The following is a 17,799-nucleotide window of genomic DNA, read 5'->3' as shown; positions in this document are numbered from 1 at the left end:
TAGCTACTTTCAATCTCGATTTAGGTATCTTCAATATTCATATCTTTTTCCGATCTCTATTTCAACACCACATCTAGTCACCACCATCACCCTTAACCACCACCTCTACGGCCAGACTCATATAATTTTATATAGAAACTCACTAAATTCAACCACATATATAAACATAGGTAAACCAAACAGTGTGTTAAAAAAATTCCAAAACAAAAACTAAGCCCAAAATAAATACAATAAATGACAATTCCCATAATAAATTTATAAAAAATATGGGTTTAAAAAACTATTTCTTAATTAAATGAATTTCGTACTATGGGTTTTAAAAAATATGGTTAGTGGTGGACCTAGAAAAAATCATAAGTCCGCCACTAACCACCTCTAATAATAGACATTACCTCCAATTCTTCAAGGTTGGTCATTTTACGTATTCTTTGTGCTAATTATTTATTTTCAATAATTATCAAAATTATGATTAATAAAAAGATAGGATTATTTTTAGACTCTATCATATTTTATCATGGGTCTGCCACTCCACTATAATAATGGACAATATATTTGTGCATTTATATTATCTTTTATTTTCTTATAACCCCCAACCTATTTAATTATACATAGGTTGTCCTATTTGTCATTCTCACCCCTCTTTTAACCCTGCGTACAGTAAACATCTCCGGCCCCTTTCTCCTTTTCACGATCTAGATACACCATCCCCATCATGAATTATCGCCATCATCATTAAGTCACCGCACACTTATAGATTCTTTTCACTTTCAATCTCGATTTCTCTTTCTTCAACATCCACATCTTTTTTCGATCTCTATCCATCACCATATCTAATGGGCTACACCAATCATCTACATCATTGATTATTCAAAACTATATCAACCATCTCCATCATTAATTATTCGCAACTCTCTTCGATCTACAGTTTTAATCTTAATTTTTCTTTTTTCAACATCCAAAATTTCTTCGATCTACATTTTATCACCACATCTTCACTGTCATCCTTTCTTAAACTTGACTTTTCACCCAACTTAATACTTATACACATTGTTACATAATTTTGTTTTAAATAAGTTATTTTACATTCAAATTTTATTAGGATGGGAAAGACCCGACAAGGTAAACAGAAGTTGAACTCTTACGTCATTAGAAGAACCGAAGAAGATGTCAGGGGTAATGTGTGTGTGTTGTGTGTTGTGTGTGTGTGTGGGAGTGCGTATGTATTTAGTTTATTTCATTATTCACACGTTTATTTGTTGTTTATTTTTATAGATGATTGGATTAATTTTGCTTACAAGTTAAATTATTTTATTATTGATTCCTTGGCAGTTTGCTAATTTTTTTACATTATCATGTGTTTGTATGTAATATATGTTAGTTTGAAATTTTTAAATTTGGATTTTTTTTTATCTAGATCACTTAGTTAGCTGGGCAAGGTATGATAATTTGCAATGTGAAATTTTTGAATTCATAGTGTTAGTTGTTTCCAACATCCCGACTCCATCTCTTAAATAAGTATCTCTAGATTACTATATATTCTTTTAATTACGAGTACTGCAAATCCGAATATTTAATAAAAATTCAAATAGTGGTCTGGTCATAATACGGTTACATACATGTACCTTGTAATTATTAAACTGAAATGCTTATTTAATGATTTGCAATGTATTGCATAAATGTGCGTAGTTTTTTCTTATCACCCAATAAAAATCTCTTTGACTTTAATATTTTTATTGAATAATTACATATATTGTAAGATAAATTAATTAGAATGTGTACACATTGGCATTTTTTTCAATACTAGTCAAGTCTCATTAAATGGTTATACATATGTATATGTACAACTAATAAATTAAATTTCTCTGACAAAAAAATAAAAAAATTAATTAATTAAAATTCATGTATAATGATAGAAATGTAGGTTGCATTATAATGCTTTTCTCTCCCTCCCTCACCCACATTTTTTAGAGGATTATCTTATTGTACTTATTTAAATACATATATTATGTCATTAATAAGCTACGGGTCCAAATTTTTTAATTCAGATCTTGTTCCCATTGAACGATTACATAAATTTATCATGTAATTAAAATATAAAAACACATGTATATATAATGATTTACGGTCTAACATGCACAAGTTATAATTTTCCTTCACCTTCTTAAACATACTTCTTTATTTATGCATTTATTTAATTAAAGCATAGTTATTAAAGTTTAAATTTTTAAATTGTGGTCTAGTCCTATCGAACGGTTACATATTAGAATGTATCCAAATTTCAATTAGTGGTCTGGTCCCATTCAACAGTTGCATAGATGTACAATGTAATTATTAATTTAAAATACATGTATATTAATATCATGCATGAATTGTTGGTCGATTACAAAGGTTTGGTTAGAGCTTTAAGATAAAAATCATACTTAACCGATAAATAAGATTTTGGTAGCAGTTAAATTTGAGATGAACTGATCCGTTCACATCCCTATTATTGGTGGTTTCTTTGTTCTCCCATCGCATCCATACACATCTCTTAGAGGATTATCTTTATATAACTATATATTGATATATTTACTAAAGTTTCTTACAATTAAGATTCAGTCTCTTACAATTGTTATATATATAAATACATATATATATATATAACACATGCTTAATTTATTAAATGGATCAAGATTCAGTTTTTTTTATCTTAGCACCCCGACTTCCACTTGGACAGTTACAAAAATACAGCGAAAAAATAATAAACTATAACACATCCAAATTCTGAATTTTTATACAGATTACTTTTCAAAGGATGACCTCATATACAATATAAAACTTATATAACTATTTTAATTTCTTTAAATATAACAAAATAATTATTTTTTTAGTCCCTTCAAGATATTTTAATAATTAAAAAAATAATCAATTATTTATGATAATGAAGTATCAACGAGACCTTCTAATAGTAAGGTAAGATAACATACGCTTGCCATCTCCTAAAGTACAGGTAATTTACCTCTTCATTAGTTATTGGACCTTTTTTAAGCTTCCTACGATAAGTTGGTATACTCATTCAAAAACTCTATATGCAAACCACTTTAAATGTATACCATATATATAGATATATGTGTGATTAATATCTTTACTTGATCTGAAGCAATGTTCCTTATTATTCTGTAAATTAAGTTACATTATATTTTAAATTTTAGAAATTTTATCAATATTTTTTTTAGAAACTACATGTAAAATGTTAGGTCGCGAGAATGCAATGTTCATAACTATTTTTCATAGAAGGTATTGAAAAGGAACCATCTTGTTTTTTACACTGATTAGTATATCGTTGATATTTTGTAGTTGGAGATTATGTGCTTTTCAAACCTTCTAAACCTGAAGAGTCATATTACGTCGCTGTGGTTGTTGAAAGGTTGAAAAGTAGAAAAGTTAAGGTTCGATGGTACTATAGGCCAGAGGACACAATTAGTTATGAGCGACAATATTATCATGGATCAAAAGAGTTATTTCTTTCTGATCACTATGATATTCAGAGTGTAGATAGCATTATTGGAAAGTGCACTGTTCACTATCTCAAGGATTATATCAAAATCGACAAAGTTGGTAGTGAGGACTACTATACTCGATATAATTACAATATTGCAGATACTGAAAATTTGACACTCAATCTTGATGCTATTGATCAGTAAGTGTTGCGTGACTCTATTCTATTTATATTGTATATCTAGTTTCAAAAAGACATGGTTAATAATTAAATTTGCATAATCTACCTTGAAGGTTCTGCATTTGCGACACATGTCGGTTGCCTTATAATCCAGATAAGGTGAGAGTAGAATGTTACCATTGCAAATTAAGGTATAACCTCAATATTTTATGATTATATTAATATTTTCACTTTTGTATATCTGTTTCATTTTAATTTTATAACTCTGTTTCTGAATACATGAGTCTCTTATATATAGAAATGTTAATTGAGCTCAAATATTTTAAGAAGTGTCAAAGTAAAGCTTATGTATACCATAAATTAATTAGTTGAATATGATTTATTATTTACACAAGATTTTTTTCAAAATTCTTTTAATGTACTATAATTAAAAATTTTATAGAAGTTTTTGGATTCTGTTAATCATGTTTTATATGTTCTTTGTAGGTTCCATCATACTTGTACAAGAACAGCTACTTACATTGCATTGAGATTATGTTATCATTGTTGTGACAAGTGTTCAATTAAACGACAAAGGGAGAACTCTTTTCTAAAAGATAGTAATGGTCATTACTCGGCGGTTTCTCCCCATTTGGATGCAAACTTTTCAACTATGGGGCCCTACTGGAATCAGTTTTTAGAGAACTCTATGCAAGAAAAATTCATGGTATGTTTGCTTTTGTTTTTACTCTTATTTAATTTTAAAATGTTGTATTCCATTTCCAAAGTAAAAATGTAGGAAAGAAGTAAAAAAGATGTTGAACAACGAAAAGCAATGGAGGAGCGATATAAGAAAGCATGTATTGCCTACACAAGCATTAGAGAGATAATTGTAAGTTCAATTTATATCTAATTTGGTTATATTTTTTAGGTCGTCAAATATTATCGACTTTATAGTTACGCTTTGAGTCTGTCTTTTGCTAACATTATGTCTGTTTGTTCACTGCTCTGTTTTCGCTAAGCTTTTTTCATTGCAAAGTCAAATGGATTTTTAAATCTATCTATAATGTTACACTACCTGTGGAAGATACAAATTTTGACAATAAATTACAGCCTTTTACTTAACATAAATAGATCATAAAAATTTCTACACCTATGGCAAAACTATAAATTTTAGAAAAAGTCGTAAAAAATGATAACTGGTACTTTTACGGTTAATTTTAAAGCTAGTGCAAAAATATAAGTTTGTAAATAGTGGGATTTGTTTTGCCTACAGAAGAATAAAATTATTGAGGCTGGTGAAAAAAATCATGTCGTGACTAAACTAGATGTGTGGGAGTATGTTAAGCGTAACGCATACAGAGTAATCGATGATCCTGTTATGGTGCAAGTTCTTGAAGATGTGGTAATAATTATAATCTAATTTTTCTAATTTATCAATGATTTTTACTATACTACTGCATATTAGCATTGTGTTTAATTATTTGCTATCAGGTTACCATATCACATCATTTGCCAGAGAATGAGCTTACGACTATTAGTACCGATGATTTACTTGCTCAGCTAATACCTTTGGAATATTCGGGACGAGTGAGAGGTGTAGGATGGTGTGTCACCAAGAACTCATTGCAAACAGTATCAACAATGAGCAAGATATCTAGATTAAAAAAGGATGTTTCTGATTTAATAAATGAGATTAAAGAGTTAAAAAGCAAGGGCCGCAATCCATGTGTGCAGTCTAGAGATTCTAGTCACATGGATAATTTTGATATGGATCATAAAGTTGATGATAAACCTGATCATCTTGATCTTGCTTTGGGTGAAGACCTTCCTGAGGTATTTATAAATTTATAGATATTAGTCATGTATTATTTTAGAATTCTAAACGTAGTGTCATATTAAATATCCATCAATATTTTCAATTTACGTAAGTAATTTAGAATTAGTAATTTCGTCGATTTATATAAATAAACACTTCTAACAAGTAGCTGTAGGTTCTGCTTTTCGAAAACTTAGAAGTCTTTTATACATTGATATTTTTGCCATATATATTAGAGCTTTTAATATAATAGTATACATAAGTTGTGTTGTTTCAACTAAACCATATTTTTTTGGTTTATCAAAAATATGCATGGATATGTTTATGACTACTATATTTATGTATGACTATAGTGATCTAATGGCGTAAATCTTATTTAAACCATTGGTAAGTTTTAGTACATCGGTACATGATTCGAGATTCACATATCCTTTGCCATGGATAAATTTTGATATGCCCTTGTTTGTGCAAGGTCGTTGTACTTGTTACCGTATAGTACTAATGCCAACATTCGATGTGCTTGTACCATTGTCGACCTCTAGAGATGAGAATAACATTAAATCAAGTACTCCAATCTTTTGTCATTTGGATGCATTGAATTTGAATTACTTTTATGACTAATTTCTTTTACTTCGAGCGCTGATAGTTATAGGATTATTATTGTGAAGTCACAAAAGTCGAAAGGATATTTGGAGAAAGATATACTCAAGTACTCTGAAAATTGTGTTCCTTTATGATGATCAACAATATTAAATAAATTTCATAGTAAATAACTACAAATTTATGTTGAACTGAACTTATAAATTTATAGTAGCGCGTATTATTTACCATATTAGGAAACTTTATCCGTATAAATTAAAAAAATAAACGCAATTGGACCAACCGTTGTTAAAAGATTCTCTCAGGAAGCTTTTAACAACTTTTCTTTTATGCATAATATTATAGAGAACTAGGTTGGAACAGAAGTTCCAATACCTAGAACTAATAATCTTTTATGCACCTTGTTCGCAAATGGTAGTAGGAGCTTTTCTAATTTTGCTCACATTCATATTTTTAGAATGTATGTTCCACAACGTATATGAACTATATGTCGTCTATTATTATTTATAATATTTCAAAATTTCAGGCGAAACATGCTTGTTATTTGTATCTTGACCCTGGTCGTAGATATGTTGGGCGAGGAACCTTGCACAATGATGTCGGTGATAGAATACTTCATGGTATTCCACTTGAAGAAGGATATGTTACTGTGCAGTTTAAGGTTGCGGAAAAGTCCGAGTATAATGCACCGCTTCCTATACCTTGTGATGAGGCCAACCTTATTGGGCAAGCTCCTGGATATTTTCTAGCATGGCCACGCAAATTGGTCTCCACTAAACTTGAGGTCAAATGTATAATCCAGATTTTTTGTTTCATATACAATTTTTAATGCAAGTATGTTACAAGACATAAAATCTTGAAGATCACATTATTTCGTATCTAATTATTTTCTTATTTTTTTAGGCACCTCCAAAAACCATGAACAAGAAAAAACGAAAGCATGACATGGGCCATAAGAAACTTGAGGATAAACAGAAAGAGAAAACGTTGGAGTCAATTGTTGATATTTCTTCGAGACAGTTAGGTTATCCACTCCCAGAAGATGTCTGTCATGATGGAGTTTTGGAATTTGTTCGTCTTGCTATCGCATTCGATCGTGTTACTGATATAGAGGTTGATATGGGGGTACGGTATTGGAATGCTGACCCCTGGAAAGAGCATATTCATAAGGAAAATATTTTGGAAGTACTAGATGCCCAATGGTTAAGTGCTTCCAGTCTAGTCTTCTACATCAGGTAACAAAAGTTTTCAACAAAATTTATTACTTCCCTAAATTATTTGTAATATTTTTCCGGCTTTCAGGTATTTGTGTGAGGTCTTTCTTTCAAAAAACCCTGAACTGGCAGCGAAATTTTCTTTTGTATCGCCTCATCTTGTATCTCCCTTGGTAAATGATTGTGACACATCCTTGACAAAGTGTTTGCTGGGACATATCGACCAAGATCACCTACTTCTTGTGCCGTATAATGTTTCGTAAGATATTTTATATATACACGTATAAAATAATTTATTAAAGTATTATAATTGTTTCTAACTATGACAAAAAATTACAGACAACATTGGATATTGGTTGCCATTAATACAAAAACAGAGATGATATATTTTATGGATCCAGCTCGAAAGACGAACGTCGTGTATTATGAGAATGTGAAAGCGCTTATAGAAACGTTGGTGAATTTTAAAATATTTTTAAAGTATTTAATGCAAGATACATGTGACCAATAATGTATTACTTACATGCGAGTTATGATCATTTTACAGTGCCATGAAGAATTTTCGAACTTACAATAGGAAGGTGTACACCGTGACAGAGTTTCATAATTTCAAATGGACAATTGTGCAGGTAATTAAATTTATTTTCGTTTTAACCATATGACTTTTGGAAGATTTTAGAAATTATATTAAACATGTGTGATTTTTCTTACCAGAAACTTCACATTTATGTATCCAAATGACACATGTTTATAGATTTAGGGCTAATTTTCTCAAGGTTCATTTTTTTGTTTTAAAAATATATAGTGCCCTAAGCAAACATTGGATGATGGCACATTTTGTGGCTATTACGTTGGATGCTTCATTGAGGACATTTTGTCTTTGGGTGATACGAATATGAATGTCAATGTGAGTGAATTCTAATACTTCAAAACTACTACTAGTAATTTCAAGCACATTTTTTCATATGATCTATATTTGATTATAATTTTTTTGGTGTACAGTTCTCAAATTCCATCAGTTTCAAGTCCTATCATCCTGACAAAATGATCAATTTCAAGAAATATTGGGCATGCTACATATACAATCGGTTTCTTAAGGAGAAATTATTATTGAAGTAGTTTTTGAATTTTTTGTACCCGTATTTGCTATTTAATATTTTTTCTATGTATTGTAATAATTGTTTTGCAATATCGAACTTATATGACTATATGTAGCCATGGTGGGGACCTTGCATAGATTTATCAGTAAATCGGGGGTTAATCGGGAAGATTAATCGGATCATTAATCAGGATTATTTTTATATTAATTTTTAAATATAAAATATATTTTGGAGTATATTTGTCACAAGATACAACATTACCTTTGATTCGAGCTATATGTTGTTTTAAGCAAAAAACACCTCCAGTAAGCACTCTCTTACACAATCTACATTTCACTTTCTGTGATTTACCTCCTGAAACCACTAAATCACCATATTCCCATCATATGTTATCAGATTTACTATTCAATGTTTCCTCCAAAGAAGTATGGAATTTTCCATCTATCGACTGTCAAAAGAACAATATTAATAAAGGATTCGGCAAAAGAATCATCGCAATTTCAAAGTTTTGAATAGTTTATGCTTTATAGTCTACACAGATAAATGAAACATAATTCAACAAGATAACATAAAATTAAAAACAAAGGTAAAAAATATTTGATTTGGATCTTAACAAGTACCTTGATTAATATTAATTTGTGAAATTTTATTCAATACTTTATCTCGCCTAACCCAATTTTTCACATTTTTTTGACCTGATTTTCCCCGATTTGACCCGATTTTAAAGTTAAATGTATAATTGAGGGAATCGTGAAAACTATAAAGGTTGATTACCTTGCATCGATTAAGCGGCCGATTAAACAGCAAACAACTGTCTTTTACAACACTGTATATAGCTACTAAACACTATAAAAGTTGTGGATTTTCTGAAAATAATATTTCAATTTTTATGAACTTTTAGTGTAATTTTTACAAGAATTTGGATTAAAAAAAATTTATATATCAATTGTGACTTTTCTTGAATTTTGTATATTGAAAAGAAGCAAAAATTAAAATTAATTAAGATATATTTTCTAAAAAGTGTAACTTAAACATGGATTGATTAACATTAAACAACTTATCTTTTGTAATAAATGGCTTGCATTGTGTTTTAATATGGATTATGTAAGTAAACCTTCTTTTTTCAATAGTATAACGTTATCTTATGTGTTGCCAAAGTGATATAATATTACATTATCGGGGCCTATCTTTAATATCTTAAGATTTTAGAGGTATCAGAGTTTAAGGTGGCGGGAGGATTAAGGTTCGGTTTTCAGTCACCCCCAACATTCCCAAAAAAAATTGTGTACATCAAAAGCAATTAATGTCCCAAAGATGATTCTGTGTTCCACTTTTTGATAGGCTTTCGAGTGAGGAGAAGTGCAATTAATACTCTAAAGATGGGCGCCGGTGTCACTTTTTGATCCATAAATAGACTTTCGAGTGAGAAGAAGTGTTCGCTATATCATTTTATTGGGGTCTTTTCCTAACATTTTAAAATTTAGATTAGCATATTTTGCAGGAAAATAAAGTACTTAGGTCATCTCCAAGAGTGGCCTATTGGCCTAAATTTGGACCGATTTCTGTCAAAATCTACCCAACAGTGGTCTATTGCCCCGTTCCAGTTTAGGCCAGTGAATAGTGCTAGCCTAAATTTAGGCCGACACTATTCACCGGCCTAAATCTTTTTAATAACAAAATATTAACTTTTTATGTTTTATATATTTGTTAATTTGTTGATTAAATGTTATTATATATATGTATTAAGTAATTTTTAATTATGTTTCTTAATTTTCACTTATATATATAATAGTTATTTAACAAAAATATATTAAACACCATGAATTATTTTAATTCAAATTAATAATACATTAAAAATAAAATTAAGATTACAATTGATAAAAATAAATTACAAAAATGACTTATACAAAAGCATAACATGAACTTAAGCATTGATTTAACCAAATATATTATTTCTTGATCCTCCAAGATAATCATAATATTGATTATAATTATGATCATTTTGTGATCCTTGACCTTCATCTTCCGAGCCTCGACCTCGAGAAGTTGATCTTTGTTGTTGAGCCCTTTTTTCCATAATTCGGTTCTGTTCAGTACGAATAAATTTACGTAAGTTAAGATCAAATATAGAGTTTAAATCCTTCAACAAAATTTTATTTTCCTCTTTGTATTCCGCGAGAGATAGTTTTCATTCCGAATCTTGATTCTTTTTTTAATTAATTCGACAAGAACATTATTTTGTTCGATAATTTTAGAAATACATTCATCATGTTTTCGTTTTCGTTTTTCTTTTGCTTTTTTGACTCTCATTGGACGAACGCTCGATGTAGCACCAATTTCCTCGGTTGAATTAATATCAAATGCAGATAAATTTGGACGAATATCATCGTTTGAACTTGAGCATTGAACATATGGTGTTGTGTTTGGGATGGAGAATTTTTCAGAATCTTTAAGAATATGCCATACATGATCGAATTTGAACCCTTTTTGATATTTTGGGTCGTCTTTCAAAAATAATTTAGCTTTCTTCATCTGCAAAATACAAGTTACTTAGATGTATAAGTAATATAAATGAGTACTAAAATTCAAATTTCATTTTATATTTTATCATTGGAAATGCTCTTCATCTTTTTTTGCTAAATAGAGTCTTGGTGACTTGATAAGTAATCGTAAAGGGAGAATTACTTATTGTACATTAATTCAAAATATATTTAGTTAAAATAATTCTCTAACTCATAAAATCTTTTAAGTTTAATAATGTGTCTATGAGAAAAACAAATTATCTATATATATATAGATATAACAAGAACAATGTTTCTCATTATTTTATATTTTCGTGTTACGTAAATTATTTCACAAATACAACATGAAGATATTTTTTATAATCAAAATATAATATTAAATATTGTAAATTATATCAATAAAAAATTAAAATTTATAAACAAATATTTTATTTTTGGGTAATTCACAAAGAAGTGATCAAGAATTTGAGATAGACCATGACAGTTCTAGACATTTGTGGATGGCGAAATACTAGTGGGTTTTTAATAGTTAGTAAATGAAAAAATGTTTACTAGTGGATTTTACGTACACAGTTTACCTTTTAACCTCCCAAATAAATCTAGGGATTTTTACCGAGCAATCTCAAAATTAACCTACCCTCCCACAATTAAGACCAAACTACAAGCACTTCATCTTAGGTTGTTCCACTTTCATTTTCTTGGTCTCTTTCTCTCTCTATTATACATACATATATTTGTATATATATAAATCTAAATCCAAGTGAAATCTACTGTTCTTGATTTTAAGGTTTCAACTCTCAATGGCAAAGACAAGACATATCAAACAGGAAATTAGTTATTACACTATTAAGGGCACCAACCAAGTTATCAGGGGTAATGTGTGTCCTTTTGTGTGTGTGTGTGTGTTTTGTGAAGATCAAATATTAGAGACAATGGGTATGAAGTGATTTGTAATTTAGTTTGACTTTTGGTTCTTGAGGGTTTGGTCTCAGGACCACAATGATGATCTGGTTCATTATACAGCTTTATTTATTTTTTATTTTTTATTGTTGTTTTGCATGCCTTGTTCTTGTTTTTTTTTTGTTCTGTCAATGTGGATTGAAAGTGGTATTATTTACAAATGGGTTTTTTTGTGTGTTTTTTTACCTAGGTCTTATATTATTTGCTTTGGGATAATTTTGAGAATTTTGAAGGATTTTAAGATGGGCAGTTTTTTTTTTCAATTGTTACTGCTTATGCACATGCATTATGCATAGTTCTGTTTTGGGTAAGTGTCTTGGGGTAAAATTTGGGGTACTTAAAGCTGGGCTTTGGTTTATTTTACCTTTTAGACTGTTATTATTGAGCACATTTGCATTGTATATTCAAGATGGGGAGTTGTTATGTTCTTAATTGTGGAGTTATTATTGTAAAAATCACTAGTCATATACATGGATAGTTTTGTTTTTAAAAAGTCTCTGTATATGGAGACAATTTAAATTTAAAAGCAATGGGCCTCTGTATCTTTGTACTTCAGATTAAACTAAGCATTGATTTTAAAACTATGTTTTTGCTATTTGAGGTGGACTTTTTAGGTGATGGGAATGCATGTACTTATTAATGTTGGCCGATTTTGTTTAGTGATTAAGTATTATGTGATGTATTCGTGAACGAAGTGCATAGTTTCTTACATTGATTACATTGCTGATGTCTGTGTAGTTGGAGATTGTGTGCTTATGAAATCTGCTGAAGCTAATAAGCCACCCTATGTTGCTCGTGTCGAGAAATTGGAAGCTGATAGCAAGGGTGAGATGAAGGTCAAAGTAAGATGGTACTACAGGCCAGAGGAGGCAATTGGTGGGAGGAGACAGTTTCATGGGGTAAAGGAGTTGTTTCTGTCTGATCACTATGACACTCAAAGTGCTAATACCATTGAAGGAAAGTGCATTGTGCACTCATTCAGGGACTACACCAAGCTTGATGATGTTGGTGCTGAGGATTACTTCTCACGCTTTGAGTACAAAGCTATCACTGGAGCATTCACTCCTGATCGTGTTGCAGTGTGAGCATTGTGTGGCTCTTCTTGGTTATTAATAATATATTTATAATTCTTGTATGACATGGTTTACAACTTTTTTTGCTTATGCAAATTGAAGGTACTGCAAATGCGAGATGCCTTATAATCCAGATGAACTGATGCTACAGTGTGATGAGTGCAAAGACTGGTATGACATCATTGTTTTGTAATATATGTTAACTTTTCATTTGTCTCTCTATGCCTTATCTTTGTTTCTTATGGTTGAAGATCAAAAACTTTAGGGGGCATACAGGTAGAAGTATAGAACTCGTTCCATATACCAAAGTTGGTTTAAATTATTAAAAAGATAGCAAAATGTGAAGATGGAGTATTCTGGTTTACTGATTGGTATGCTTGTATTCAGATTTCTTATACCCTCCTTGTAGGTACCATCCTGCTTGTGTGAAGATGACTACTGTCCAAGCAAAGAAGCTAAGCAACTACTTGTGTGATGATTGTACTCCTGAACAAGATAGGAAGAACCCTCCTGGCCAGGTCAGGACTCTTCGCCATTTTTACCTCTTGTAACTTTCGTGTGCCTCTTTTTCTTGTTTTATATGTGTAATGCAGTCTGTGGTTTGTTTAGTAATCCTTATCTTCCACAGCATGGTATAACCAGTATATATTTACAAGGATTTGAGGTAATACTTGAAATAAAAATTGCTGTTTTGTGCAAAATTTGTTGACAATCGATATCTATGATTATGGTCATCTTGTATCAACATTTTTTCTTATGAACAGCTTTTGTAGTTTTCTTCTATGGGTTCATATTGCATCTTGTGCCTTCTAATTTGTTTTTCTTTTCATCATAGTATTGGAGCGTTATAATATGGATATAGTATGATTGAACATCAGCACCCATTGATTTTGAAAAGCTAATTTCATGGTTCAAGGCGTTTGACAGACATTTTTTCATCTGGAAACATAGGTCGTGAACTGCAGTAGTGGGGGACTTTTGTGAAATAGTTGTAGTTTTTGATGTGATTGTGATTTGTAAAAACCCAGAAATGCACACTTTAAACTTCTGTAATTGCATTATTTGGAATTCTTCATAAATGACCAAGGACTTGTGCTAGAATCTATCTAGAACTTAATAATATAGGGAATCAACTAATGGGGGTCTGAATGTAGTATTCAATTAGTTTAATGATATCAATACCATTAAATGCATAAAACTTAGACTTGTCAATCTGTCAGTCCTCTGTATTACGTCTATCATTTGTGGCCCATGAATCTAATATCATTCTTCAGTATGCACTTTGGTTTATATACAAATACTTCATAACCTTGTTTAATCAACTGAGGAACAGTAACTGAATGCTAGACATTATTTCCTTTTCTTTTAAATTATTAGTGCAAAATTTTTAAGACTCGCACAACCTTCTGGTCAAGGAAAATGGGAAAGTAAAACCACTAGGATAGAATTCGAAGGTTGGAATTTCAATATCTGCGAAATTTTGGTTACAGAATAACATGTTCTAAGTGTTGAAAATAGAGTGACATATTTGTGCATCTTTACATTGTCTATAATATTTATTATCTTTGCAGGTGGCCAAACGCCGAAGGGCATAATAACCGACATATTTGGTTTGGATGAAGCAGCAGGTTTCACCAACATTTTGGTTTTGCTAGAAAGAATGACTGTACTTGACTACTTGTGATTCTGAAGACTTGCACTATTTCTCGCAATTTGAGTTGGTGTTTTAGATTTAGAATGTGACTATATCAATGGTTAGGCAGTACTTTGTGCAAAGAAAGAATTAGGATTCAAGTCTATGATTTAAAAGCTTTGAACTTATTCCCTAATTGCTTGAATTAGGATTAAGTCAATGATTTAGAAGCTTTAACTTCTTCCCCAATTGCTTGAAGTAGAATTACCTCCATATTTTAAAAGCTTTGAACTTCTGTATTTCCCCTCCTTTTATGGCTACTCGAGTATATTTGAAATGATGGGTTACAATCTAGCAAATGATAACTAAAGATGGCTTCAGAGTGTTGAGAGTATTTCTTAAAGATGTATCATTATGTAAGGGGAAAAGGAATGTTAATTAGCAGAAAAATAAGAAATAATAATATTTAGAATGGACAGGGAAGATTGAAGATAATTCTTCGAAAATGATGTAGTTGTCCTTATCTTGAGATATTTTTTTGAGCAATCGACTTTCTTTGACTGCTGGCATTTTGTATCATTTCTAAAGAGAAGTGAAATGCAGGGGTAATTGAGTAAAGCAAATTTCTTATTTTCATGCTTGCTTGTCTTGTAATAGAGGTGCTCTCAGTTGATGATACTACAGTTATCGCCTTTACTGGAATTTGAGTAATTGTGATGTACACGTTTGCCAATGCACATTTTTTATTGATAATATGTTTAATTTTTATTAGTAATAAATATAAAAATTTTATTATATTAAATTACTCATAAATACGAATCCAACAAAGAATCACTCATGACTATATTTGATTTTATAGATTAGACCTAAATTGGTATAAATTGGTAGTCATCGTTTACCATTAATAGTATAAAATGTTAAAAGAGGAAATGTAATATGGGATGGGGGAAGTACTATCTTGGACTGAAAATATGTCTTTAGAGTAGACCCGACAATTTTGGACACGATTTACACGAAAAGACAAAAAAAATTTGTGTTTGTGTTTGCATTTTTAGTACACGATATAAAAGTACACGAACATGAAAGTACACGGTCGAGATTTAGTGTCAGTTTTGTGTTTAACCTTCGAGTACATGACACGACATAAATAAATATAATTATTAAATTTTAATATTTTTTTATAAATATATGTAGAATTACAATAAATGTATGCATATTTATTTTTAAAATATTATATGATTTCATTATATTGTCTAGAATTGAGATCTAAATATATATATTTTATATATTTTATAAATTTTTTACCTAAAAATATTATATTTTAATTAATATTAAATTTAATATATATTAATATTTAATTAACATACACGACACGAAACAAAAATACACGAACAAAAATGTATACGAAGCTAAATATGTCGGTTTTGTGTTTAGCATTTAAGTACACGAAATACGAAAATGAATTGACAGGTCTACTTTAGAGCGAAATTAACCTGAAGGAATTATTTTCATTTTAGAAGATTTCATGCTATTTGTGAGAATTTAAAAAAGGTTCTCAACAGAATTGTTTTCGAGTATTTCAAAAATCGAAACACCCGATTATGTTAATGGATATGTATAATAATTATTTGAACTCAATAAATTAATAATCTCGTTAAATACATAAACAGTTGGATTTAGTATTATATAATTTTAATTATAATTAAAATTGTTTTCACATTTTTAATAAGTAGTCTACAGTTTGAACCGTTGCGTTGACGACAAAAGTCCAGAACAGGAAGTCTTCACTTTCACACACGAAGCAAGCAGTAATGGCAAAGACTTACAGTCTTCCCTCTCCCATCCATACACATATTTTCATCACTTCAACTCCTCCACATTCAAAAGCTCTCATCTTTTTCAATTCTTGCACCTTTTCTTAATACAAAAATGATAAAACTCAACTCACTATTGTGTTCTTATTTCATCATGATCACCTTGTTTCAAACCATTGAATCTGATTCAAAAAAGTGCCATGGTGAATGCACTGCTTTAGCTTCATACTACTTATGGAATGGAGCTAATCTTACATTAATACGCAATTCATTCAACACAAATTTTAGTAACATCATGGGCTATAATCCGCAGATTTATAATTATAATAATATTACGAGAGGTGATAGAGTGAATGTTCCATTTAAGTGCGGGTGTTTAAAAGGTTCAAATTCTGATTTTCTTGGTCATATGTTTAGGTTTAAGAGTGTAACCGGGAATACTTACGAGGCGATTGCTAAAACTGTGTATTCAAGGCTCACTACTCTTGAAATGTTGGTTGAGTTTAATGACTTCAATGCTAGACAGCGGATTGCTATAAATGAAAGTTTGAATGTTCCGGTGATATGTTCTTGTGGTAGTAGAAGGGTTTCGAAGGATTATGGCTTGTTTATTACGTATCCGTTAAGCCCTGGTGAGAATTTGTCTTCGATTGCTAAAGGGGCTGAACTTCCAGAAAAATTGTTGATGGATTATAATCGTGGTGTGGATTTTAGTAGCGGAAGTGGCTTTGTTTTTATCCCCGGAAAAGGTAATTCTTTCATGTAATGTGTTAGGTGATACAAATTTTTAGTATCATATTGTGATATAGATTATGATTTCTATTAAGTTAATGTGTCTGGGTTTAGATCTTTTTACATATTTTGTCTGATAAAATTCCTTATGTTGAATCCATCTTCTTTATTCCTAGTTTGTTCACAGAGGTCTCTAGGAAAATATTTTTGAGATTGCCTCTAGTATGAGTAATTCTTGTGCCTTATTCTCTTAGTAAACGGGGTAGGGATCCCCTGAACCCCGCTTGTCTTCCAAAAAAACCCCAAGAGATAAATTTGAAATATATAGGTGGGTGGGTAGATATTACTGAAACCCTTGTCCTAATAACATTGGTGTGACATCAATGTTACTTATGTTCCAAAATGTCTGATAAATTTCTGTCTTTTGTATGCAGATCAAACTAGGAACTACCCTCCCTTAAAATCAAGGTAACTAAGCACTTGTTATTACGTAAGATTTGAATTTCACTTTTTATCTGCAATTATACCTAATTTCCTGCTCTGATTCTGCAGATCGAGTGGTTGGTTCTTTGCCTTTCTATATGATAAGAAAATCTTTTGAGGCAGCTTTTGGAATCCACTAGTTTATCAAGTCTCTCTTAATCTTACAGTCTTCTAAACAATTTGGGCAGGAATACGTGGCGAAGTTGTAGCAG

The 17,799-nt window shown here is 30.5% G+C and overlaps 4 protein-coding genes across 6 annotated transcripts; 3 read left to right on the top strand and 1 right to left on the bottom strand.

The window, feature by feature from the left end:
- Positions 1-939: 939 nt before the first annotated feature.
- LOC141721863 (uncharacterized) lies at positions 940-8,519 on the top strand. The gene is made up of 14 exons (XM_074525007.1): positions 940-1,173; positions 3,337-3,679; positions 3,772-3,849; positions 4,145-4,364; positions 4,437-4,529; positions 4,914-5,042; positions 5,132-5,473; positions 6,583-6,840; positions 6,960-7,291; positions 7,359-7,529; positions 7,610-7,723; positions 7,818-7,899; positions 8,076-8,177; positions 8,273-8,519. The coding sequence occupies exons 1-14, from the start codon at positions 1,101-1,103 to the stop codon at positions 8,387-8,389; spliced, it is 2,454 nt and encodes an 817-aa protein (XP_074381108.1). The 5' UTR covers positions 940-1,100; the 3' UTR covers positions 8,390-8,519.
- Positions 8,520-10,306: 1,787 nt separating this feature from the next.
- LOC141711379 (uncharacterized) lies at positions 10,307-10,902 on the bottom strand. The gene is made up of 2 exons (XM_074513795.1): positions 10,632-10,902; positions 10,307-10,554 (listed from the first exon to the last, which is right to left on the bottom strand). The coding sequence occupies exons 1-2, from the start codon at positions 10,900-10,902 to the stop codon at positions 10,307-10,309; spliced, it is 519 nt and encodes a 172-aa protein (XP_074369896.1).
- Positions 10,903-11,430: 528 nt separating this feature from the next.
- Positions 11,431-14,841, top strand: LOC141670868 (chromatin remodeling protein EBS-like). 3 transcript variants are annotated; one of them, XM_074476916.1, is made up of 6 exons: positions 11,431-11,570; positions 11,680-11,828; positions 12,591-12,933; positions 13,028-13,096; positions 13,335-13,443; positions 14,497-14,841. In XM_074476916.1, exons 1-6 carry the CDS (start codon positions 11,437-11,439, stop codon positions 14,518-14,520), a joined length of 828 nt encoding a protein of 275 aa, XP_074333017.1. In that variant the 5' UTR covers positions 11,431-11,436; the 3' UTR covers positions 14,521-14,841. The 3 variants fall into 3 exon arrangements, with proteins under 3 accessions (XP_074333017.1, XP_074333011.1, XP_074333026.1); XM_074476910.1 differs by lacking the exon at positions 14,497-14,841 and adding an exon at positions 13,761-14,469; XM_074476925.1 differs by lacking the exon at positions 14,497-14,841 and adding an exon at positions 13,761-14,464 and having other exon boundaries at positions 11,680-11,765.
- Positions 14,842-16,325: 1,484 nt separating this feature from the next.
- Positions 16,326-17,793, top strand: LOC141670863 (chitin elicitor receptor kinase 1-like). The gene is made up of 3 exons (XM_074476908.1): positions 16,326-17,121; positions 17,539-17,572; positions 17,657-17,793. The coding sequence occupies exons 1-3, from the start codon at positions 16,488-16,490 to the stop codon at positions 17,703-17,705; spliced, it is 717 nt and encodes a 238-aa protein (XP_074333009.1). The 5' UTR covers positions 16,326-16,487; the 3' UTR covers positions 17,706-17,793.
- Positions 17,794-17,799: the final 6 nt, after the last annotated feature.

Source organism: Apium graveolens, chromosome 1 (assembly GCF_009905375.1).
Source record: "Apium graveolens cultivar Ventura chromosome 1, ASM990537v1, whole genome shotgun sequence".
Taxonomy (NCBI): domain Eukaryota; kingdom Viridiplantae; phylum Streptophyta; class Magnoliopsida; order Apiales; family Apiaceae; genus Apium; species Apium graveolens.
The sequence above is the reverse complement of the archived record's forward strand: the minus strand, read 5'-3'. Positions and strand labels throughout refer to the sequence as shown.

Coding starts and splice junctions, on each gene's coding strand:
- LOC141721863 (XM_074525007.1), top strand. CDS start 1,101: ATGGGAAAGACCCGACAAGGTAAACAGAAGTTGAACTCTTACGTCATT. Junction 3,850..4,144: donor TGTTACCATTGCAAATTAAG/GTATAACCTCAA, acceptor TGTTCTTTGTAG/GTTCCATCATACTTGTACAA. Junction 5,043..5,131: donor TGCAAGTTCTTGAAGATGTG/GTAATAATTATA, acceptor ATTTGCTATCAG/GTTACCATATCACATCATTT.
- LOC141711379 (XM_074513795.1), bottom strand. CDS start 10,902: ATGAAGAAAGCTAAATTATTTTTGAAAGACGACCCAAAATATCAAAAA. Junction 10,555..10,631: donor AAAACGAAAACATGATGAAT/GTATTTCTAAAA, acceptor CGGAATGAAAAC/TATCTCTCGCGGAATACAAA.
- LOC141670868 (XM_074476910.1), top strand. CDS start 11,437: ATGTTTACTAGTGGATTTTACGTACACAGTTTACCTTTTAACCTCCCA. Junction 11,829..12,590: donor TCAAATATTAGAGACAATGG/GTATGAAGTGAT, acceptor ATGTCTGTGTAG/TTGGAGATTGTGTGCTTATG. Junction 13,444..13,760: donor GGAAGAACCCTCCTGGCCAG/GTCAGGACTCTT, acceptor TTTTCATCATAG/TATTGGAGCGTTATAATATG.
- LOC141670863 (XM_074476908.1), top strand. CDS start 16,488: ATGATAAAACTCAACTCACTATTGTGTTCTTATTTCATCATGATCACC. Junction 17,122..17,538: donor TGTTTTTATCCCCGGAAAAG/GTAATTCTTTCA, acceptor TTTTGTATGCAG/ATCAAACTAGGAACTACCCT. Junction 17,573..17,656: donor TACCCTCCCTTAAAATCAAG/GTAACTAAGCAC, acceptor CTGATTCTGCAG/ATCGAGTGGTTGGTTCTTTG.